Source organism: Danio rerio, chromosome 3, assembly GCF_049306965.1.
Source record: "Danio rerio strain Tuebingen ecotype United States chromosome 3, GRCz12tu, whole genome shotgun sequence".
NCBI classification, from domain to species: domain Eukaryota; kingdom Metazoa; phylum Chordata; class Actinopteri; order Cypriniformes; family Danionidae; genus Danio; species Danio rerio.
In genome coordinates, this window is record NC_133178.1 from 31,772,501 (window position 1) to 31,797,917 (window position 25,417).

General features: G+C 35.1%; 3 protein-coding genes across 6 annotated transcripts in view; all 3 read right to left on the minus strand.

The window, feature by feature from the left end:
- casp6a (caspase 6, apoptosis-related cysteine peptidase a) overlaps positions 1 to 1,191 on the minus strand; it is a 6,672-nt gene extending 5,481 nt beyond the window's left edge. Inside the window, exons 1-4 of one of the 2 annotated variants that reach the window (XM_068216927.2) lie at positions 1,077 to 1,191; positions 777 to 812; positions 102 to 141; positions 1 to 25 (exon numbers count right to left, since the gene is read on the minus strand). The exon at positions 1 to 25 is cut by the window's left edge and continues 125 nt beyond it. In XM_068216927.2, coding sequence (XP_068073028.1) covers positions 1 to 25; positions 102 to 141; positions 777 to 812; positions 1,077 to 1,107 — 132 coding nt within the window. In that variant the 5' untranslated portion in view covers positions 1,108 to 1,191. 2 annotated transcript variants of the gene reach the window in all.
- A 3,394-nt stretch (positions 1,192 to 4,585) lies between these two features.
- casp6b.2 (caspase 6b.2, apoptosis-related cysteine peptidase) lies at positions 4,586 to 9,638 on the minus strand. Of its 3 annotated transcripts, none has more exons than XM_073943512.1 (7): positions 8,686 to 9,638; positions 8,330 to 8,651; positions 7,771 to 7,908; positions 7,538 to 7,614; positions 5,685 to 5,860; positions 5,448 to 5,589; positions 4,586 to 5,285 (listed from the first exon to the last, which is right to left on the minus strand). In XM_073943512.1, the coding sequence occupies exons 3-7, from the start codon at positions 7,881 to 7,883 to the stop codon at positions 5,056 to 5,058; spliced, it is 738 nt and encodes a 245-aa protein (XP_073799613.1). In that variant the 5' UTR covers positions 7,884 to 7,908; positions 8,330 to 8,651; positions 8,686 to 9,638; the 3' UTR covers positions 4,586 to 5,055. The 3 variants fall into 3 exon arrangements, with proteins under 3 accessions (XP_073799613.1, XP_073799612.1, NP_001035069.1); XM_073943511.1 differs by having other exon boundaries at positions 8,330 to 8,363; positions 8,828 to 9,132; NM_001039980.1 differs by lacking the exon at positions 8,330 to 8,651 and having other exon boundaries at positions 8,828 to 8,907.
- Positions 9,639 to 11,019: 1,381 nt separating this feature from the next.
- LOC560447 (scavenger receptor cysteine-rich domain-containing protein DMBT1) overlaps positions 11,020 to 25,417 on the minus strand; it is a 74,107-nt gene continuing 59,709 nt past the window's right edge. Inside the window, exons 29-42 of the mRNA XM_073945299.1 lie at positions 23,896 to 24,024; positions 23,505 to 23,783; positions 15,837 to 15,860; positions 15,408 to 15,719; positions 14,868 to 15,188; positions 14,451 to 14,768; positions 14,016 to 14,300; positions 13,716 to 13,805; positions 13,273 to 13,590; positions 12,847 to 13,164; positions 12,248 to 12,532; positions 11,792 to 12,112; positions 11,566 to 11,709; positions 11,020 to 11,468 (exon numbers count right to left, since the gene is read on the minus strand). Of these exons, the coding sequence (XP_073801400.1) occupies positions 11,227 to 11,468; positions 11,566 to 11,709; positions 11,792 to 12,112; positions 12,248 to 12,532; positions 12,847 to 13,164; positions 13,273 to 13,590; positions 13,716 to 13,805; positions 14,016 to 14,300; positions 14,451 to 14,768; positions 14,868 to 15,188; positions 15,408 to 15,719; positions 15,837 to 15,860; positions 23,505 to 23,783; positions 23,896 to 24,024 (3,386 nt within the window). The 3' untranslated portion in view covers positions 11,020 to 11,226. The remainder of the gene's footprint in view (positions 11,469 to 11,565; positions 11,710 to 11,791; positions 12,113 to 12,247; positions 12,533 to 12,846; positions 13,165 to 13,272; positions 13,591 to 13,715; positions 13,806 to 14,015; positions 14,301 to 14,450; positions 14,769 to 14,867; positions 15,189 to 15,407; positions 15,720 to 15,836; positions 15,861 to 23,504; positions 23,784 to 23,895; positions 24,025 to 25,417) is intronic.

Sequence of the window (25,417 nt, forward strand, 5' to 3'; positions counted from 1 at the left end):
CTGATTAGGATCCATACTAAATATACTGTCAAACAATTTATTTATACATAAGTATAGTACATTCCCCATTACTAATATGATTACAATCTTTGGCAAAATACCTTTGATTAAAGCTATCAGTCTCTGTCAGGTTCTCTTCAACTGAAAAAAGAAAACACCATCAAACATTTGGCTTGCACACACTCTAGACATTAAAGGTACAGAGCTGTCAATGGGGTGGTACCCTTGCAGAAGGTACATGTATGCACCTAAAAGATACATATTAGTTTTTTTTTTTTTTTTTTTTTTTTTTACATATTACTTATGTTAGAGGTAATATCATTAGTACTTTAATTTTCAAAAGATACTATTGTACTAAGGTATCAATATATAGACCCTTTAGGTAAAAATGTATCCCTTTTTGAAAGGGTACCTCCACAGTGACAGCTTTTGTAGCTTTATTTCTAATGAGTGTATCTGGGATCTGGTGTATAGAGTATGCAAATATTCAGAGCATGCATTTATTTCACAAAAATGCAAACCAGGCTAAGATTTGTGACCACTATGCTTTAAAGGCTGTACTTAAAATCTAAAGTTCACTGAACATATACTGAGGTCAAGCCTGTATTGTTTATTGAGCACCTGGTCAAGCTGGATTTCAATGGCTTTGCAAACAGGCTGTCTAGCAAAGCAGAGTAGACATAGGCTAATAATGCTATATTTACACTCCATACAAACTATTTCCACTCATTCTGATACTTGGAACAAACACGACAATAAAGTGGATTCAGTTTTACCTGTCTGTCCTGCTGAAGCGCTGTCCTTCTCCACAGCTGCTAAAACAAAAAATACACTCTTTTTATAAGCGCTGTGACTCAAGTTACAGTAAGTATGAACTCATTTAGTCAAACATTGTAGTTGACATTTTATGTGTTTTAACGCGAAAAGGTGTTATTTGTGAACAAATACCTTCTACCTTTATCAGGTGCTAAAATAAGGAAATGAAACTCGCGGTCTCACATGAACAGCATTCACAGTGTAGCTACACACATTCAAGTTATTTATCTCCATACAGAGAAACTAAACTAATCCCTTACCGGATCCGTCGCTCTTAGTGTGACTTGCCATCGTTATTTATGTGAATGTAGGCGAAATTGAGAAGAAATGTAGAGACAAACCAACTTCAGCAAACACAGACCAGTCACCAAGTGCAACAGTAAACCTATCGTGGGTCACTAAATCTTTAACCAATCACAGGACACTACAACGTTACCCAATCACAACTCTGCAAACCTTTGGTGGAACTCAGTTGGTTACTTCCGCATTGAATTCTTTCTTTCTTTCTTTCTTTCTTTCTTTCTTTCTTTCTTTCTTTCTTTCTTTCTTTCTTTCTTTCTTTCTTTCTTTCTTTCTTTCTTTCTTTCTTTCTTTCTTTCTTTCTTTCTTTCTTTCTTTCTTTCTTTCTATTATATTATATTATATTATATTATATTATATTATATTATATTATATTATATTTATTCATTCATTCGGCTTAGTCTCTTTATTTGATCAGGAGTCGCCACAGTGAAATGAACCACCAACTTATTCAGCATATGATTTTACACAGTGGATGACCTTACAGCTGCAAACCAGCACTGGGAAACACCCATACACTCACATTCACACACATACACTAAGGCCAATTAATTTAGCTTTAGCTTCTTAGCCTTAGCTTTTTAATTCACTTATACCGCATGTGTTTAGACCAGGGGTGCCAAAACATTTTCTTATGAAGGGCCAAAAACCAAACTTGATTGAGGCTAGTGGACCGAAGGTAAATATAGTTGCAATGGGTAACTTTCTAAGTTACTTATTAATGTTTAAAAATGACTAAAAAACATTGCTTTATATTAAATAAACTATTTATTTGTATTTTTTTTTTACATTTTATAATGAGTTATTACAGTTTTTATAATCATTTATAACAGAATTACACTAGTTTTTTGCCTTGCTGTCCGATGTTCAATGTTTTTTTTTTTTGCATAGTTCTCTGACAGTATTTAAATAAAAATCTGATTAATTTACATTTCATTAAAACATTTCATTTTTTTTGCTCTAAATAAAATAAATACAAAGCAATAAAACAAATAAAAAGGTTACGTGAAATTAGAAATGAAGATGTGTTAAAGGCATGCACCCTAACCTTAATTAATCTTAATTAATCATGCAACAAATAAACAAATAAAATATAAATATATATAAATATCACAAATGGCTCCAACATTCATTCATTTTCAGCTTATACCTGTATTGACTTATTATTGTTAAAGTATATTATATTAATTAATTCATTCAGCTTAGTCCCTTTATTAATCTGGGGTCGCCACAGCGGAATGAACCGCCAACTTATCCAGCACGTTTTTACGCAGCGGATGCCCTTCCAGCAGCAACCCGTCTCTGGGAAAATTATATTATGTTATATTATATTTTATTATATTATAGCAACTAATGCATTTAAATTATCTGCAAATATACATTTTTTAAGGAGCTTTAGGAAAAGCCAGGTTACAAATAAAATTCAGCGATTCTCGCTGAAATTAGATAATGTCTCATCACATTAACAAATAAATTAGACAATGTGAATCATGATAAATGAAAGCATTACATTACATTGCTGTTGTGTTGCATCTTTTAATTTTCTAACATTGACTCATATTACATAAAATCACACGCCATAATCCCCATTGTTACGTCCTTGTATTTATTTATTTGTTACTTTGTCACCCTCTAGTGTTTTGTTGCTGTTTTTGATTGAGGAGACCTGTTCGCACCTGCAGATCATTGACCGCCGGCTCACGCTGTAGTACTTCAGTGACTGGGATTTAAGCGGCCGTCCAGACGCGGAGTTGTGCTCCTTTTGTGTTCAGCCTTAGTTTAATGTGTTTTCTCCCCACACTTTGTTTACGTTTGGTTATTTAATTAATAAAACCCCTCGGCCGATCCGGTGACCGTGGTCGTAACACCCATACTTAATTGAAGAAGTCCTGGTAACACTTTACAGAACATGAATAATGATGTATTAATATGTAAACTAAACATTAATTTACTATGAATTAATGATAAGTTAAGGTATGCTCGAACTACCTTTAACTACAACATGAGTCACATGAGTTCATGTGTGAATAACGGCTACCTTAATTACTTTTTAGTACATGATTGTTTGTTAATTAATGTATTAATTATCACATTAGTTTATCCTTAATTTAACCATGATGAACTCATGATATGTTAATGTATTATTATGTTGTGACTTTACTTGGAGGGACACATCATCATTAACCCATTCTTAACTACTCATGAACTCCTTATGCACGTCCAACTAGCGAGTTTACACTGAATAACAATAGAAAAGTGTTCTATCAACAAGAACAGGAGTTCATGAGTAGTTAAGGATTTAATAGTGATGTGCCCCTCCAAGTAAAGTCATAATATAATTATACATCAACAGCTCATTAGTTCATGTTGGTTACATTTAGCTTAAACTTAAATGTTAATTAATACATTAATTAACAACATGTACAAACAATTAATTAAGGTAGTCGTTATTCACACATGAACTCATGTGACTCATGTTGTAATTAAAGTTAATTCATGATTAGTGCATACTTTAACTTATAATTAATTCATAATAAAGTAATATTTAGTTTACACATTAATACATCATTATTCATGTACTGTTATTGTAAAGTTACCGCCTCCAGGATACTGAGAGTTAATGTTTGATCTTTATGAATGGAGTATTTATATCGTCTCTGCATCTATGTACTCATCTGTCTGTAATAAATATCCTTATAAGTCTGACCTTTGCCTTCTGTATTTTTTATCAGTGCACCACAAATTCAATATAGTGTACTTTGATCAAGACTGTTCAGTGCACGCTTGTCAAGTTTGGGTTATTTAAAACCAGTCCAGTGCAATCGCTTTGTGTGAATGCTGCCTTGTGCACTAAACAAGCAGATTGAGACCACTTCCAAACAAACTCTGGTGCAGCTTGACTGAAATATGAACACAACACTGACCAAAGACATCTAAACAAACCAAAAATAGGACATGAAGTCATAAGATGCATAAAAAAGTCAGTTTTTGCATTGTTTTAGATTTGTTGAGGAAATTGTTTACATTGTTTACATTTGTTGGGGTAATAATATAGAATGGTGCTGGAATCCCATGCGAATCTGAAATTGATGGAAATCTAAATGCAGCAATGTATAGATTATATATATATTAGCATATTCATATTTGTAATGAATGTAATTCACATGCAGGTCAGATGCAGAAAATATTACTGAGATAATGGAAATCATTGTATATCATGTTGCAGCACATCCTATTTAACACTAATGCACATTCCAATAGGTCAGAAAAGCCACATTACTTAGGAAAAAGATCACACACTTTATTTTTAGCCTTTACAAAGCAATTGCAAAGTGTGACAAAACTGAAAAACCTCATTTTTTAACTAAATAAAGTGATAGACTGCATCAGAAGGGATTAAAAACAGCCAAATATAAAAGTGCAATGTAGTGCTTTAATCACTACATTGTAGATCCATTCAATCAGATTGTTTTGTTTAGTATTTGCTTTATTAAACAGTAATTTTGTTCTTTGTCAAATAGTGTCTGAAGTCATATCAAAATACATTCATTCTTCAGACAACAAGTGTCATTGTGATGCGTTGGATAAAACACAAAATCAAAGGACTGGTCCAATCAGTAATAAGATAAAAATGAAACCAACTCAAATTTGCTCCTGAACAACACTAAAATTGGCCAGTCAGACTTAAGGGATAGATTTAAAGTTTATGTTAAGCTTAATTTACAGTTATGGTTATGTGCATCTACATCATTGTCATCCAATATTAATCCTTTCAGATTTGGGGAATTATTTAAAGTTAAGGGTAGGGATTAGGTATGGATTAGATTTTCATAATGAAATGATGGTCCAGGATAATTTCTTACTTGGCAGATTCACACCCACCAAAAGAAAATGATATAATCCCGCAATTTGAAATTGTCATAGAGTAAAACAGTAATATTACTTCTTAGGCCTGAAAAACAGCCTCTTGGTGAGCATGGATGCAAAGCAAGGCATCTGCTTTGTGCCAGTAGCAGAAAGATCATCGCATATAGAGCGCAATGAAACTTTTCTGTTAACAAGCGTCAGGATGTTGGTGAACTCCAGTTGTGAACGATAACGCCCCATGATTTCACACAGATCCTGAATGTACCATGTGCCATTCAAGGGATCACGGAAAGAGCAAAATCCTTTAAAAGAAAACAAACAATGCAATTAATTTTTAAAAGTCTGACATTATATGGTAAAGTAATGGAGGTACATTGCATCCAAGTTGTATAAAGGATTAAACAACTTGGATGAAAAAGAACTAGACAATTTTGGTACAACAAAGCAAGGATATAAACACTGACCTTCAGTTGTTGAGTAGCACATAATGAAATCTGCTCCTGCTGGAAGGGTGTTAGACACTCCTGCATCTACAGCCATTTCATCATCACTGTCCTCCGCACTCATTGGAGCCACAGGATCATCCTTTTTGTCACCACGGCAAGCCTTGTTTTTCAAAGAAACCACACATTTAAATGAGATCTAAATTCACACATTGATTTGTGATGCAGTACATCACAAAGGACATTTTGCACAATTACCTGCCAGATAAAGATCTTGGGTTTTCCCACAAGACCACGACATTTATCCCCCTTGAACAAATCAGTGATTTCCGGTATTTTGATCTTCTCATCATTGGCATAAACATGGCCATCTTCCCCATGACTTAAAAAGATGCAGACGAAACAGTCTGCGTCTACATGATCAGCAGCAGCGACTGAAAGCAAAAGAAAATTGTGGTCAATACAACAATAAAAATATATATTTTGGTCACTGTTTATGAAGATCCCACATAGCAAAAAGACTTGGCCCAAATGTGGCCTCATTATGGCACTGCTGGCGTGTTGTCGGCACTGGCATTCATAATATCAGCCGAATGTGGGCCATGCATGGCAATGATGGCACTGCATGCATGACGGCAAACTACATTTGGGCCTGTTGTGGATGGGAGGTGTGTGGCCCAGATTAGTGTAGTGATTGTTCACATTGTTTAGGTACAATTAGGTTGGGTTATGGGTCAGTTTTTGGGGTTTCTGGTTAAATGTTGGTGTTGATATGGTTACTTTTAGCTGAGAATCGGTACCAATAATAAACCTGTTTTGGTGCAGTTCAGGGCCAGTTAATGGTAGGGCCAGATGGAATCTGCAGATGTTTTTTGCTATTACTGCAGAGAATTTTTGTAAAAATCTGCGGATTTCTGCGGAATTATTTTGGGAGCGTCATAACTAAAACCTAATACAGTATATGAAATAAAAAGTAATACCTTTTTAACTTTTATTTAATGTTTAAAATGCAAATCCAATTAGATTCACTTCATTTAGTAAACAAAGCAAGTCTCTCATATAATATCTCTACTAAAATACAGAAAATATTACTGTACAAACTGCATTGTACAAAAATTTGATGAACATTTTCATATTAGACAATAATATTACTTTAATTAAAAAAAAACTGAATAAATCTAGATTTACACACATTTACTTAAGTAAATAAACAGAATTAATGATAGCTTAAAATCTGCTGATTTCTGAGCACAGATTCCATGTGGGTCTAGTCAAGGGTAATAAATTGGCTGTGATTCGGACCGGTTATGGCCCATGTGTCTTTAATCCAGTTATGGGCCACTTCAGGACCGTCATTCTTTGTGGTACTTGGGCCGAAAGAAAAGTGTGTGGCCCGGAGCTGGCCCAGAAAACATTTGCTATGTGGGATGGTTTATTTACTTACTGCATATCAATATGAATAATACATTATTACAAAAATTACATCCAGATGTCAGTACAAAATAAAAATGTTACGTCTACATCAAGCCATTCATACACAACCTGAATGCAAAATCAAAAATCAAAATGGTTAAAAAGCTAAAATTACTAAAAAGCTATAAAGCACAGATGCTGTTTACTGAAAGCCCCTGAGCATCCACATTATTTGCATTAAACAGTCTAATGCCCAAAGGTGTGGTGGAACAAGCATATTGTTTTTCCCTTGTTTTGTGCTGTTCTATTTCTCTGTTCCTGAGATGATAAACCAGGTTTTCCAACTTTTATTTAAGGAAGTGGACCATGAAGAGGATGATCACTCTGTGCCATTTTTTTGTATTAATTAAAAAAATGTTAAACTTTACTAATCCTGCTTCACAAAAATGAAAAGTAATGAGAAAGTTAGACCTGAAAGAATTGTTGACAATAACCATTTGCAAAGGAAAACAATGGATATATGGAATTCAGCAGAAAACAAAACAAAACTTAAGATGTGGGAAAATGAACAATGCCTTTCGCCATGACAGTTAACAGAGTGACAAAGATTCTGTTGATGAGAAGCTGCATTTAACAATACTCAAGTTTAACTCTTGCTTCTTAAAACATTTCAGAAATAAAAAATATAGTTGTTGTACCTTCTTTAATTTCCTTCAAAACTTTATCCCGACTATAATCATTATAAGCCTTCACCTCAAAATCCAGCTCTTCAAATCTTAAAAAAACAAACAAACAAACAAACAAACAAACAAACAAACAAACAAACAAACAAAAAACATACAAAATCAGAATGTTAATTACAGTTCAGTTACTTCAATCCAATACAGGAAAAAAAATACTTGCTTTTATCGGCATATCTTGCATCAACTACCTGCTAACAAGGCTGTCTCTGTCTTTATCTGTGCCTTTGCGGGTTTTCAGTCCGAGCAGACTGAAATCTTTCTGGTTAAAGATGAGAGCCAATCCTCGCTTCGCGTGCTTCATATCATACTCTTGATTTGGATACACACTAAAGACAAAGATAAATGAGATGTAAAATAACATAACATTTAAGGCATAAATATATAACGGTATCATACAATAAGGTTTCATTAGTTAATGCAATCATAACATGAACAAACAATAAACAATACTACTATTACAGCATTTATTAATCTTTGTTGACGTTAATAAATTCGTTGTGAGTCCTTATTAACTCTTAGGGATTACTAATATTAAGTAGTACAATTTTGGATTTTAATGTTGTGTTAGAAACTCTTGAAATTAAAATTAACTAATCTTAATAAATTATGTACAAGTCTATCTTATTATTACTTAATATTAGTAAATAAATTGGCTAATGTAATTTTATTGTACAATGTGACAAATGAGTAACTCAATCTCATAACTGTACAATTACTAAATACATAGCATCTTTTTTAAGCAGTTACCTTTGATTACAGCCATCGGTTTTTGTTAAACTTTCTTTGAATGAGAAAAAAAATTCAAAATCAACACAATTGCAAATTGCAAATCACTCAAAATTTGTACACGTTGCAAGTGAGCTTAAAGAAAGAAAGACATATGAACATACAATAGTCAACATTTGAAGTGGATCAAAATCTTTTATCAAAGTTGTCCTAAAACTTTTGGATAACACCCATTGTTGTCTTATGATCGTTTTGAAAGATCTGCATATATAAATAATGTATAAATCAATTCAATCAATAAATAAAAGGAGAAGTTACAAACTAAATTCAGCTGTTTGTCCTCCTGAAGCACCACACTTTTCCACAGCTAGTAAAACATTTTTGTAAGATTAAGTATAAATTTATTTAAATTATTTTCTTTCAACCAAATGTGCCGAAATAATGAAATGAAACCTGCAGATGAGCATGAACAAGTAACATTTTACACAATTATTTTATTCAACCAGATGAAGCCCTTACCTGATTCATTGCTCGTGGTTTCAGTTGCCATCATTATTGATTTGTTGTGGTGCATTCTGTGGAATTTATGAACGTTTAATGACAAACTAATCAACAACGCAGTCACATAGAGTACTTACTGAACCCAAACTATTCACTAAAGCGTTAACCAATCATAGCTCAGTAAAGTTGTGCCAATCACGTTGTCTGTCACGTTCCAACCCTTCTTTCTCTTTCAACACATACAGTACAATGCAATACAGTGTAAGCTACTTTTAATAATGTTCATCCTTTTTTTAAATACAGACATTTCTCTGGGTTAAGATGAGATTGTGTGACCACAGTCTGTGGTTGAGACAAATGCTTTTGTTTTCTAAGGAAAGAAAACAGTGGAAACAGGTTGGCTGTAAAACAGGTCAGCATTGAATGAAGATTTCATTGCTACATCCTGGTAGAGTAAAACTAATTAGGCTACTGTTTAACCATTGACAGGTTAAAAATGAAAGTAAAAATAAAAGTACTATGTACTTTCATTATTACATGTCTCACAGATAAACAAGTTAATTTTTAGTGCAACAGATTGTGATTACAGTACATATAAACTTCTATATACAAACCAAATCCATAAATTATAGTTTCACAGTGATCTGATTTATTGCTTTGATTACTGCAACAATAACTGGGAATGTACCTAAGCCTAAGGTTTTTTTAAACAGTAAAAAAACCTGAAACAAAAATGATTTACACACTTTAACCCTGCCCTTTCAAACCTTCAAATGGTTTATATATACATTTGAAGTCAGAATTATTAGCCCCCCCGTTTATTTTTTCCTCAATTTCTGTTTAATGGAGAGAAAAAAATTCAGCACATTTGTAAATATATTAGTTTTAATAACCTATTTCTAATAACTGATTTATTTTATCTTGGTCATGATTCCAGTAAATAATATTTTACTCGATATTTTTCAAGACACTTCTATACAGCTTAAAGTGACATTTAAAGGCTTAACTGCGTTAATTAGGGTTAACTAGGCAGGTTAGGGTAATAGGGTAATGATGGTTTGTACTGTAGACTTTTGAAAAAAAATTGCTTAAAGGGGCTAATAATTTTTAAATTTTATTTTATTTAATTTTTATTTACTTTGTATTTTTCTGGGTAAAAATACTTTCAACCTCTCAAACTTGATAAATATCTTGAACAAAAGTCTTACTGCTTTGGACATAAATAACAGAATTTTTCTTTTGGAGCAAACTAATCCTTCACAAGCACACAAGTATGACAAGGGTGACAAAATGTTGCTTTTCAGGCACACTGCTGTAGTTCTGTGTCATGAATAATAATATAATTTTTTTTAACAAAATGATTTAAATTGTGATTAAGTTGAAAGTCCATTAAATGTATTTACAGTTTTGGCAATTGGTTATTTTACACTGAGATAATCCTATACATAAATCAAATACAATTAAACAGATTAATTGTATTTACAAAACAAATATGACATTATTTTAACAACTAAATATTATTCATTAATTCATTCATTTTGTTTTCGGCTTCGTCCCTTTATTAATCAGGGGTCGCCCCATGGAATGAACTGCCAACTTATCCAGAAATATGTTTTACGCAGAGGATGCCCTTCCAGCAGCAACCCATCTCTGGGAAACATCCATACACACTGATTCACACTCATACACTACGGACAATTTAGGTTACCTAATTCCCCAATAGTGCATGTCTTTGGACTTGTGGGGGAAACCAGAGCACCCAGAGGAAACCCACGCCAACACGGGGAAAACATTAAAATATATGCAAACTCCACGCGGAAACGCTAAATGATCCATCCGATTATATTATATTATATTATATTATATTATATTATATTATATTATATTATATTATATTATATTATATTATTATTAATTAACAAATTTATAACATTAGTTTGGCACAAGTAAGCCCTACCAATATTCCCTTAGTTATCCTTTAGGAATTCATAGTGTAATACTGGTCCGTTCTGGAGTCTAATATTCCTCTGCCACATCAACTAATACATTTAAATTATCTGCACAGATACATTTTTTAAGGAGCTTTAGGAAAAGCCAGGTTGCAAATCAAATTCAGCAATTCATGCTGAAATTAGTTAATGTCTCATCACATTAACAAACAAATTAGACAATGTGAATCATGATAAATGAAAGCATTACATTACATTACATTGCTGTTCTGTTGCATGTTTTATTTTTTCAACATTTGACTCATATTATATAAAATCACACGCCATAATCCACATACTGATTATTGAATAAATCATTGCTAATAGAAATACAGTGACCAACTAAAATTATTCTTTTGTTTGGGTTCTGTCATATTTTATTTGCTTGAAGCAGCAACATTTGTAATGATCTGACTCACTGACTCAGTATTAATCACAATAGCTTTCATAAATGTTTTCATCAGACTTGTCTGCCACACATTTATTTTTTGTAATGTCCGCATTGACATAGTCTTCTTCAGAGCCCACGTCCACCTTCATGTAATCCTCCTCATAGTCATCATGATCCAAGTTTTTAAACTTTAATTCCACATTCTCATAATAATCATCATCCTCATCATCCTCTTTATAGTTGTTGTCAGCAGATGAGCTTGCATATGTATTAGCTGCACCTATTGCATTAGCATATGAAGGACGATAATGCATTTAGAGATGTTAATAAAGACAGAAATAATCTTTTTTTTTAATGTAAAATTAATTCAAGGTTACCTTTTCTGAAAGAGCACTTCAAATGAGCTTCATCATTCTTCTTCTTTTTCTGTCTCCTCTTAAGAAACATGACGATGATGAGGATGGCCAGTAAGAGCAGTCCGGCTGAAAGTGCAGCACCAATGACAGCAGGAAGCAGAGATGCTGAGAGAGAAACACACACGGTTTGAGTTCAACTTTTATTAGCAGCAGTCCAGCTTGTGTTCAGACTCGTACACATCAGTACCTGTTATAGTGATGAGCAGCAGTTCAGAGGCATAGGAACGGAAGGAGCGTGAGGAGACACGGACTTCATAAACACAACTGTAGATTCCCTCATCTGAATATTCTGCCTCAGGAAAGGAGAAGGATGTAGAGATACTGACAGACCGTTGAATCCTGTGGATATTTGATTCTCTGAACAGGTAGAAAGAGCCTCCAGGAAACTGAGATTTAGTGGAACAGGTGATAGTGAAACGGTGGCCTCTGGGGATCACTGGCCCCTGAGGGCCCACGACAAACCCTCCATCAGGAGCACTGGGAGAAATACTGGGCTGCTGCAAGTGCACTAGAAAACAAGAAACATACACTGATGTGGTTACAGAACAAAAAGTACAAAGAATTTTATGAACTGCATTTTATCAAACATTTTGCAGATCTGCAGCATAAATAAAAAGTGAACACATCGACTGAGCACACTCACCCACAGTGATGGTCACAGTGTTACTCAAAGATGACTTGACAGTATTGTTCTGATAAGAGTATTGACAGCTGTATTCACCCTGATGCGAGACGTCAACATTAAGGCTGAAAGTCACAGAAGACACATGTTTCTGTGAGGATAAAAGTGATCCGTTTATGAAGAGCTGGAATTCAGCATTAGCACTGCATCTCGGTTTAGGTGTTGAGCATCTGAACTGGACGATTTCTCCAGGAGAAACAGCTGAATGTGTGGAGATTAGAGCAAGACTCGCCATCTGCAGCTCACCTGCAAAAACAACACACACACACACACAAAAGAAAAAAACACAATTATTTAAAGCTAATAATGTTTAGTGATATATATATATATATATATATATATATATATATATATATATATATATATATATATATATATATATATATATATATATATATATATATATATATGTATATTATATTATATATATATATAGTATATAATATATATTATATATATAAAAAAGTATTTATTTAAAGCTAATGATGCTTACTGACAAATATTACAGTAATTTTTATAGCTTTTTTCTCCAAAATTTTGTTAGGATGTTCAAAACTTACTTGAACAAACAACACCAGCATCTTCACCGTGATTACAGTTATGTCTTCCCAGTCCATCGTGTGAACATTGAATGAGAGTTCCTTCACTTCCTGTACACTGAACCTCATCCAGCCAGATTGATCCACTGCCTGGACCAAATGCAGCACTATGAGGTGCACTGATGGCTGATCCACACTGTAACTGTCTGCACACCACAGCAGCATCATTCATGTCCCAGTTATCATCACACACGCTTCCCCACTCGCCATACTGGAGGATCTCCACTCGTCCACAGCATGAATCAAACCCATCAGCCAGTCTAATGGATGGCAGCTTGCCTTAAAAGAGTACAGCGGAAATTAAAACCATTAAAACACAAAACTACAGAGATTAATGCAGTAAAATACAATGTCAGTTGGACCTCAGAAAATCAGATTCCTCTTTACCCTGTGTGCAGACAACTCCTGCATCTTCATGGTGTCCACAGTCATGTTCTCCAAAACCACGGTGTGAGCAGTCTGTGAGTGAGGATTCACTTCCTGAACATCCAACATCATCCATCCAGATCTGACCACTTCCCTGGCCAAAAGAAGCACTCTGTGGTGCACTGACAGCTCCTCCACATCCCATCTGTCTGCACACCACAGCAGCATCATTCATGTCCCAGTAATCACCACACACGGTTCCCCACACACTGTTATACAGGATCTCCACTCTCCCAGAGCAGTCATTATTACCATTCACCAGTCTGAGAGAAAATCTTGCTAAAAATAAAAGAATGATAAAACACATATTTTCACATGCTAAACTTGTAGACATGCTAAAGTTAGTTGTCATGTCATGTAATTAGAATCAAACTTCTTTGATGAAAAGACAGTCTTTTACTGACCAGTTACAGAAGTTAGAGCACTGGCTGTTGAAATAAAAAAAAAACCTCCATCAGGGGCACTGGGAGAAATACTGGGCTGCGGCAAGTGCACTAGAAAACAAGAAACATACACTGATGTGGTTACAGAGCTTCAGGCATTAGATTCAAACAGCTTTAGAAAAAGTGTAAATGATTTGAACAAAATAAAATTAACTGCATTTTGTCCGACATTTTACAAATTTGCAGCACAAATACAAAAACGCATAAACTTAGAGTTAATTAATTTCTATGAAGTGTGCAATATAGACTGAGCACACTCACCCACAGTGATGGTCACAGTGTTACTCAACGGTGACTTGACTGTATTGTTCTGATAAGAGTATTGACAGCTGTATTCACCCTGATGCGAGACGTCGACATTAATGCTGAAAGTCACATTTGACACATGTGTCTGTGAGGATAAAGATGATCCGTTTATGAAGAGCTGGAATTCAGCATTAGCACTGCATCTCGGTTTAGGTGTTGAGCATCTGAACTGGACGATTTCTCCTGGAGAAACAACTGAATGTGTGGAGATCAGAGCAAGACTCGCCATCTGCAGCTCACCTGCAAAATAAATAAATAAATAAATAAAAAAATAAATAAAAAAAATGAATGAATAAAAACTATTTAAAGCTAATAATGTTTAGTGACAAATATTACAGTAATTTTGATAGCTGTTGTTTCCAAAAATTTGTCAAGATGTTTAACACTTACTTGAACAAACAACACCAGTATCTTCACCATGATTACAGTTATGTTTTCCCAGTCCATCGTGTGAACATTGAATGAGAGTTCCTTCACTTCCCGTACACTGAACCTCATCCAGCCAGATAGATCCACTGCCTGGACCAAATGCGGCACTATGAGGTGCACTGATGGCTGATCCACACTGTAACTGTCTGCACACCACAGCAGCATCATTCATGTCCCAGTTATCATCACACACGCTTCCCCACTGACCACTGTGGTGGATCTCTACTCGTCCACAGCATGAATCAAACCCATCGACCAGTCTAATGTCTGACAGCTTGCCTTAAAAGAGTACAGCGAAAATTAAAACCATTAAAACACAAAACTACAGAGATTAATGCAGTAAAATACGATGACACTTTTACACAAAATTAGATTTACCATTATCCTGTGTGCAGACAACTCCTGCATCTTCAGAATGTCCACAGTTATGTTCTCCAAAACCTTTGCGTGAGCATTGTATCAGCGAGGATTCACTTCCTGAACATCCCACATCATCCAACCAGATTGGACCACTTCCCTGGCCAAAAGAAGCACTCTGGGATGCACTAACAGCTCCTCCACATCCCATCTGTCTGCACACCACAGCAGCATCATTCATGTCCCAGGAATCATCACACACGGTTCCCCACACACCATTATATTGGATCTCCACTCTCCCAGAGCATGAATGAAACCCACCGACCAATCTAACGTCTGACACTTACATACATTTATAAACACAACATGATTAGAATGCTTATTTGGCTACTATTTTATATAATGTATATATCTATAAACTAGACATTTTGCTGTTTTCATTAAACAAGTAATATATATTTTCAAAACATCCAGTTTAATAATTAAGACAACATCATTTTCAAATAACAGAAATAACATACAGAAACATTTTGTATGTGGACAAAACAAACATGACTTTACCTAAGCAGACAACTCCTGCATCTTCAGAATGTCCACAGTTATGTTCTCCAAAACCACGGTGTGAGCAGTCTGTGAGTGAGGATTCACTTCCTGAACATCTCACATCATCCAACCAAATTCGACCCCTTCCCTGGCCAAAAGAAGCACTCTGTGGTGCACTGACAGCTCCTCCACATCCCATCTGTCTGCACACCACAGCAGCATCATTCATGTCCCAGTCATCATCACACACGGTTCCCCACACACCATTATACAGGATCTCCACTCTCCCAGAGCAGTCATTATTACCATTAATCAGTCTGAGGGAATATCCTGATAAGAATACAGTAGATAAAACACATATTTTCACAGGCTAAACAAAGACAAGCTAAAGCTTTTTGTCATGTCATGTAAGAATCAAACTTCTTTGATAAAAAGTCTTATACTTACCAGTTATAGAAGTTAGAGCACTGGCTGTTGAAATGAAAAGAAACAAAACAAAAACAAACATTTAAAACTGGAGTGGACTCAAAAATTAATATTGTTTGATGTACTGTAATAGATAATGATATTACATATGCTTGCTTTACATATACAATATTATTTCAAGGGTAAATTAACTGTGAAATCAGCTTTTACTTGAGCTTTAGATATAAGTATTGTACTAAATCAATTTCCTTTGACTTTCAGAACTGAAAATGTCCCACTGGACACAAGAAACATCAGATCCTCGAATGTACCTATTTAGCATCATATCAATGCCTTATTATTAATAATTGTTTTTATTAAGTTTTGTTTTACATCTCTATTATTTATTATGAGCTTACACAGTTGTGTCATCATTTTGAAATTGGGGATCAGACAGCAGCTCAAACAAATATGAATCACAAAGTCTACTGACATTGCATGTTGTTGCTTTTCAAAAGATTGTTCTAAAACTTTTTAAATACAATAGTTTACCTTACTAGGAAAAAACTTTTCTGATTCTCAAAAATTTCTGACATACGGTATTAATGGACAGAAAAACTGCCTTAGGAGAAGATCAAAAACACACTTCTACAATGTTGCCTTTTTTGGCTTGTCCACTTTTTTTCATTCATTCATTCATTTTCTTGTCGGCTTAGTCCCTTTATTAATCTGGGGTCGCCACAGCGGAATGAACCGCCAACTTATCCAGCACATTTTTTACGCAGCGGATGCCCTTCCAGCCGCAACCCATCTCTGGGAAACATCCACACATACACACACACACACACACACACACACTCATACACTACGGACAATTTAGCCTACCCAATTCACCTGTACCGCATGTCTTTGGACTGTGGGGGAAACTGGAACACCCGGAGGAAACCCACGCGAACGCAGGGAGAACATGCAAACTCCACACAGAAACACCAACTGAGCCGAGGATCGAACCAGCGACCCAGTGACCTTCTTGCTGTGAGGCGAACATGCTACCCACTGCACCACTGCGTCACCCTCGACTTTTTTCATTTTATAATTTTTTTTATATATTTCTAAAAAGGATAATAAATGGGAGATGCAATCATAATAGTACTACAACAACTTAATGATGGAGTCCTCTTGCAGTCTAATGATAGAGAAGATTACAATAAGTTTTTCCAGTGGCTGTGAAAGAAACAATACTTTTGCTATGTCTTCCTGTTGTTACTACTTTGTCCACACCGGACAAGGCAATTGTTCTGACGCACGTGTATGCTGTTGACAATGGCAATGCGTTTCTCCTTCATGTCAGGATGACCAAATGTCCTGTTTTTTTTCCAGGACAGTTCCATTAGTTTTTTTTAATCATTTTTATTACCAATAATGGAAAGATAATACTTTCAAAATACGTCATAGCTGAGAGTTAGTAGTAGTGTCATGGGAAAATAGTCCAATCAAAAAGTATCATGTTAAATGATATTTTTTAGAACAAAATGACCATACAATCACATTTCCACACAATTAAGTTGTAATTGGGGGTGGGGTTCCAGACCAGTCCAAGCTTTATGCCCTGCATGGCCTCACTAACTTCCGCCTCTCTCATTGACTCGCATGTACATAAACAAGTTCTACCACATGAGACATGGCAACTTTAATTGTAAATTATTTTGTTAGTCCACACACCTTTTCTATATGATTTCATTCTTATTTGACTTTATAATAAGCTAATTCTGCTGTCTAACGTAAACAACATTTAATCAACACAATTTTCATGAAATGTATAAAATGAAAGTACTGTTTCAAAATAATTATTGAAAATTTTTAACATAATGTTAAAGCAGGTACACTTTAAAAATGCTGTTAAATAGCACTAAAAGAGGTTCATTGGCTCTTAATTATAGGGTAAACTCTTGATAGGCCATGCAGGACCACTTTTTCAAAGGTGCTACACATGCAGCACTCTTGTTAAATGGTGCTATGCAGACCATAAGGTTTTTCGATGATGTTACTCAACTTATATGTTTTACTATGAAAGGGGTTTTATATAAATGAGAAGCTCAAAAAGTGTTGTGAGCGTTTCCTGGACTACTTCCTTACCCTTGCGGGCAAATGTTTTAAAATAAAGTTGAATCTTCAGGGAATAGAATGCATTTAATGTTTTGATAATTTCCCCAATGAGTTAAATAACTCTGCGTAAGCTTATGTGTCTGTCAATGGCTGTATAAAATACACACTTGGTCTGTGTGTGTAATGGACGAAGTTGTGGCAATGCAGGTGGAGTTTCAAATGCAGCTATTTATTTAAATAAGGTATGGTCGTTCAGGCATTGGTCAAAAGGAGCAGACAGCAACAACATGGGGCAATCCAAAAAGCATAACAAAAAAAAAGAGCAAGCAGAAAGCAATCATAATCCAAAAAAGAGGCAAATCCTAAACAAACCAGGCAGGGATAAAATAAACAAGAAACAAGAGATGGCTCAGAAAAGTTCATGACACGAAACAACAGCCCTTAGTCAAGGTGTGGTAGTGTGGTACATCGGTGTGGTACATTAGTATGGTGTGTGCAAAGCATGATGGCATGTGTAGTCTGATGAACGGCTGGTGAAGTTAACAGATAGCTGGAGTGCCCTCTAGTGAGTTTGGTGGGTACTCCATCTAATACTTATGACTGTGTGGGTGTAAGTGTAATTTTACTGCGGTTTCATGCTCAATTAAATACCTTTCTTCACAGTACCAAACAACATATAAAAGGCATTAGTAACTATTTACTGGTAAATGTGAACTGTTACTGTGGCGGTGAAGGGTCAGGGCTCTGTGGCTGTATGATATAGGCCCTATCACTGTTTATCCAAAATTATATATATTTTTTTCTTAAAGCTGGTGTGTAAATAACAGTATGCATTAAATAAATACAAATGTCTTTATTTCTTTACATTAAATAGTTTTAAATCACTGAACAAGTCATTTTCATTTCAGTTAGTGGCAGTTAATATCATTTTGAAATCAGACCCTACCCACTGAAAAGATTTATGCTGATTGACTTTTTAATTTAGGACTTTTTTTAACTAACTTTACCAACTAACTTTTACTCAGTAACAACTAATAACAGTTCAAATCACACATAAACTGTTAGAAAAGGGATTAAAATAGGATGTTTGTCAAATTTAATTCAGAATCAATCAATCAAAAACAACACAGGGCACAAATCAGCAGCTTCAGTTCATTTTATGAAAGAACAAGTTGTGATAATTCTCCAAAAACCTGATATGACGAATAAACATACATTTTATTTAAACATTTCATAAAGAAACACCAACAGTTTTTAAACCAAACTATTTTAAAGATGAAATGTTGTAATATTAAAACTGTGACATACGTAAATGTTTCTCATAAAAGTCCTTCAAATGTAATTAAAAATGGAAAGTGCAAAGATCGAAAATTGAATTTACCCAATATCCAAGTGAGAAGAGAAAATCTTGCCATTGTGATCCTTGTGTTGTGTAGAAATGTAGGAATATGCATTTAAAGTTTATGTTACACTACTGCTGCTTTCAAGACAAAAAGATAAAAACTGGACCACTCAATCGAATCAGTCACTTCCTTTATAACCATGTTTTCTAAAAAGTGTTTAGTCAACAAAATTCAACATCCCTTTTCTTTTTAACAAAGAATGTTGAAGTTGTATAAGCTTAATAAGTTGCAAAATCAGTCTGTTTTTCACAAGATTGCACCCTTAATAGTTTACACTGTTTAATGTGTAAGTGAATAAATCAAATAACTGATATTTCTGTGTGCAAAGGGTTTACTCATATCTTGTTCTACCAAATAAGGTAACGGTAATACTGCTCTTATCTATTAAGTAGTCCATATAAAATCACTTTTTATAATATTCCTTTGATCAAAGTTAACATTCACTTGGTGCTAAATATAAAATGTAACTTTTGATGTTCACTTTTTTGATGCAATAAAGGAATGTTTCAAGCAACAGAATATATATATATATATATATATATATATATATATATATATATATATATATATATATATATATATATATATATATATATATATATATATAGATAGCACTTTTATTCATCTTTATTAATTACTTCTATAGCACTTTTACTATGTAGATTGTCAAAGCAGCTTAACATAGACGTTCTAGTAGCTGTGTCAGTTTTTAGAGTTGAAATTCAGTTTAGTACAGTTCAGTGTGGTTTAATAATCAATGCTGAAAGTCCAAACACTGATGAGCAAATCCATCAATGCACAGCTTGGTCCCAAGTTCATAAAAAAATTTGTTATCAAATTATGTACACTCTCAGATTTAAAGGTACACGTTGGTACAAATAATGTTCCTTGAGGGCCAGTTTTGTACCTTTGTAAAAGTTGTACTTTACATGATGCAGAAAAGACCTCTTCTGATACTGTTCTGTACCTTTTATGGTACAATTCAAATGAAGTTACATAATTGTTCTCATAAAAAGGTACACTCTCAGAAATAAAGGTACAGTAGCTGTCACTGGGGCGGTACCTTTTTAAACGGTACATATTTGTACCTGAAGGGTCCATAATGGTACTTCAGAGGTACTTTTTAGGTACATTTGGGTACTAATATGTATCTTTTAAAAAGGTACTGCCCCAGTGACAGCTCCTGTACCTTTAATGTACATAAGTGTTGGACAACTCCTGCTTTGTTACAACATCTATGAAAATAAATATTACTGGAAAGGCAAAGTGATTTAAGAATAATTTCCATATATTGCCGGCAGCTAGCTCTCTGCAACTCTCACATGGTCGCCCACTGAAGCTAAGCAGGGCTGCGCCCGGTCAGTACCTGGATGAGAGACCACTTGGGAAAGCTAGGTTGCTACTCATACCTTAAAGCAGAGGTGCCCAAACTTCTTCGCATTAAGGGCCAAAAACCAAATATCATCGAGAGCCGTGGGCCAAAGGTAAAAATACCAAACTATATTACATTAAAGTTGCCATGAGCAATTTTTAAAACATATTTCAGAATATTTAAAAATCAATAAAAACAAACAAACATTACTTTAAATTGTTCTAACTAGTGCAATATAACACTTATTGCAATAAAAACATAAGAGTGAACAGTGGAGTTCAATGCTGAATACAATAGTCAAGTAGATTCTGCCTTTGCCTTTATTTGCTCATCAAAGACTCTGCATTGTCCTCTATCCATCAGGTGACAGTATGAAAATGGAAGCTAAATAAATGTACAATATTTAATTCATTCATTTATTCTTTTTTTCGGCTTAGTCCCTTTATTTATCAGGGGTCTCCACAGCGGAACGAACTACTAACTTATCCAGCATATGTTTAATGCAGCGTGTAGTAGACATGAAATGGTTAACCTGTGTCACGTGATTGTGGTGGAGGGTCACCGGGGTTACGTAGTGCCCTTATAGGAGGCACCTGTTCATTCACAACTTAGGAAGGAGAGAGAGAGGGGGTGAACGGGGACGCAGTACTCTTTGTTGACCAAACAAAACCAAACTTAAGCTCAAACTTAAGCCCAAATCAAATTCTACACTGTCAAAATATCAAGGTATGTTTTATATTGGAAAATAAACGAGTGAAAACATTGGAACGACTTCTTGCCTTGTTTACATTTGATGTTTACGTCACAAATCATGTCTCTGGTTTAGCCTCTCAGCTGTTACTCCACGTAGCCGCTACACAGCAGATGCCCTTTCAGCTGCAACCAATCACTTGGAAAACAATATTTAATTGAAACATTTAATTTAGTTTTTAACAATTAAACAAACAAAGGTTTCATTAGATTTGAAATGACAATCTCTAAACCATCCCCATCCTTCTTCCTCTCATCTCAGTTGGGATGGCGGGCCAAATCAAAGGTTACCAAGGGCCAACTTTGGTCTGTGGGCCCTAGTTTGGGCATTTCTGTCTTGGCTCACCCTAAAATTATGTTTTCAGTATCCCTGAGACCATCGTTTATTTTCAAAATGCAAACTTAAGTGAAATTTTAAGATGAAATTCCTTTTCCTCTATATAGAGCATCAGTAAAATATTAAAAAAAACATCAATGAAAATTACTTGAGTGGTTCAATCGGAATTAAATAAAGCTACAGCCATACTTTTGTGCACACATAAAACACAAATACTGACTTCATTAAACAGTTTCTTCTTCTCAGCATTAGTGTAGGGAGCAAACTCATAAGCACTTTGCACTGAGCTACTCTCAATGCATATTTGCCACTTCGTCTATTTAAAACAAGGCACAGACACATTAATACTTTGACAGTGCATCAAAGCGTCTTTAAGCCACAGGAGACGACTTGATGTCAGTGAAATGACATCATAGGACAGCCCTTTGCCTTTTGCTGAGTTTATTTTGAACATGCATTTTACAGTCATAAAAATGAAGTATCTATTATCAAGCATGTGATTTCTGAATGCAGCGTCAGAGGAAATTTTAAATGAGCTGATTCAGAGAATATCTTTGTTCTGAGAACAAGAAGTGAACACACTGATAAAACTGTGAAACAGATTAGAGGAAGTGTATTTTTTTTGTTTGCTCAGAGACTGTAAAACATGCTGTCAACATTTCCTTGTGTTGGAGAGTGCGTTTTGCATTTGAATTTTTAAAGTGACAGTATATTCAGAGCAAACTTAAAATTAGAACTGACTAATTAGAAATCATTTATTTAAGTTCCCTGGATGGCGATGACAGAGAGGCAGCAACAGCAGCTTTTAGCTGGTCTGTTCTCACCCAACAACTGAGACATAAAGACATGCCACAGAGGGGTTGTGGGCATTTGTGTCATACTGTAAACTGACATCTCTACTTCTCTCTCTCTCTCTGAGGTTCCTTGTTGATTTCTCCTTTGAAGATCACATTGTAAGAAGCTATTTAAAATGGCTAGAGCCATGCATTTTGCTTAACTTGAACTAACAAAGGCCTCCTACATTTGAACTGTTCATACAACTCTTAAATGAAACAATGCTCTTGGAACAATATACATACTATTTAAAAAACAAAGGGAATGTCTTTCAAAAAGATATGGATGCCTCTAATGAACCTCTGACTCTCTGACCACCTCAGATGTATTTTCATAACAAGAGTTTTACTCAGTCACAGCAGATTTTACTTTATTCATTTATTGCAATTTTTGTATTCTGTTTGTATTTATTAAAAGTAATTAACTAATTAATTTGTATTACTCTTGCTGCTATCCTTGTGCCTACTGGTATCCCTGTCTTTGTCCTTTTTTTGTTTTTGTTTGTACGTTCATAATAAAAACAATAAGCAAATAATTAAAAATAATAGCTAAAGCCACCATTTTCACTGAAGGAGACTGATGTTCACAAGTTTGTATATAAAAAAAAACTTTTATTGAATTTACTATTAGTGCTGTGTCCAATGAGCCCTTGTTTTCTTCACATACAATTAATTATTGATACTGGGACATTGCCTATGATATATAATTAATTCAATCACCACTAACTGTGCCTGGTTCTTATCTGGAAACTTTCAGCTCCTTCTCTCCAAAGTCTGAAGCACTTCTGTGTGATAATGAAATCGTTTTCTCACTGTTAGCTTCAGAAGTGTGAATAAGTAGACCTTTCTTTACTGTTGAAAGAATAAAAATCAGTAATGTATTTCATCATGTGTCTTCCATAGGCCTTCATTGTAATTGTCTATCATAGATAATGTTTTCTGTAATGGCTGCATTGATGTAGTCTTGTTCTGAATCATCCGTTTCCATATTGACGTAATCCTGTTCTGATTCGTCTGTTTCCACATTGACGTAGTCCGGGTCAGAGTCACCCTGGTCTATGTTCACATAGTCCTGTTCAGAGTCAGAGTCTTCACGCACTCCAGGATCCATATCTACAACTTCATAGTCATCATCAATGGTCTCTTCATTCCGCTCATTATGGAGCACAGCTGGCATGTTAACTGCATCTTGGGATACAAAATACAGAACGAAAAGGGGGGTTACTGAAAACGCAATGATGTTTACATGCACCAAATATAGGTATTTAAAGACATGCAAGGACATTGCAATTCTTCTTACCAATTGAAGAGGAACATATCTGGATTGTCTTCATTTTTTTCCTCTTCTTTACGAGCAAAACAATTAGCAGTGATGATGATATGAACAGCACGATGATTACCGCAGCTGCAATGTATACAACTGAAGACGCTGGAAGAGATTTAAAAACATTAACAGCGGTCCATCCTGCATTGAAACTACTGATAAACAACACAGTCTAGATTAGTTTTTATACTACATGTTGTTGTTTTTTTAAACATATAAACACAGTTGTATATGTGAAGATGCAACTTTGTTTGCATGACTAATCTAGATACAAAATAAAAAAGCTATCTATTCATAATGAAAGGGAGCTGACACCTTTAGGGGAGACCAGAGATAGTCATTTACATTTCTCTCCATATCTTTGAGATCTTTTAAACCAGTGTGTTCAAATTTTGACTGACGCTAGTTACACATACAGTACCTGTTAATAAATGGAATAGATCTTTACAGCAAAAACAGAAAATGCACAGTTCAGGGTTTATACACATTTTACCTACTGAAGTTTCATAACTTTTCCATGATTTTTCCAAGACTTTTAAGTAAATTTTCATGACCGAATGTTTCAAATGTCTACATATTGTCAGGGTTGGTGGAGGGGAAATGGGGAAAAAGGAGCGAGGACTCAAATGCAGGAAAATGGGGAATTTATCAAATAATAAACGTAAAATAAAATGCTAAATAAACTACCCCGAGGGCGAAAACATTACCAAAACAAATACATACACATACAAACAGGACTGGGCAGGCTGGCAAGGATGAGGACTGAAAACACGACAGGACAAGACTTCAAACAACGACATGTGATGACGAACTGGCACAGGACAGCAAACGTGAGGGGTTTATAAACCGTAGAAAATTAACACACAAACTAATTATGTTATATTATAATTAACTAATAATGGGTTAACAAGGAGGGTGGGACTAGACAATAGACGGGAGAGTGTGTGACACAGAGAGACAACACAAGCCATGCTCTCACAAAAAACAGGACAAGAACATGCAGCCAATGAGAGAACTCATTAACCGCATGTTCATGAAAACACAAGCATAACACTGAAGCACACGACAAAAGCATGTGACCACAATGTAAACACAGAGCTATGTGCTTTGACAACAGACGCAAGACACGAGCACACGATGAATAAAAACTCACCGTGCGCTCACACACGCAGCGTGCATGCTTCATCCCACCGCCGACCAAAACCGAAACCAACTAGACTGAGACGCTGGGAATGAAACACCACGCTGCAGACAGACGAAAACACAAACACGAGTACAAGAGCGCGCGTGTCCGAGGTACGCAAAGCCCACTCTGCGTACACCCATGACGGCGCGCGCACACACACAGAGACAGAAACAAGTGCTCGACCCAGCCGAGCACAACAGGACTAGACATGACTAGTGTCCGGATTCTGCCACTAAAACAAGAATTTACAAGACCAGAGTGGCAGAACCCTGACACATATGTGTGGTAAAAGAAAAACAATGCATGTTTAAA

Bases quoted from the DNA above. Each gene is read 5' to 3' on its own strand.
- casp6b.2 (XM_073943511.1), bottom strand. From the start codon at position 8,882: ATGCACCACAACAAATCAATAATGATGGCAACTGAAACCACGAGCAAT. The intron at 5,590-5,684 runs GTAATTGTGCAA...TTGAAAAACAAG, and splicing joins CCAAGATCTTTATCTGGCAG to GCTTGCCGTGGTGACAAAAA. The intron at 5,286-5,447 runs GTCAGTGTTTAT...TTTCTTTTAAAG, and splicing joins GTGCTACTCAACAACTGAAG to GATTTTGCTCTTTCCGTGAT.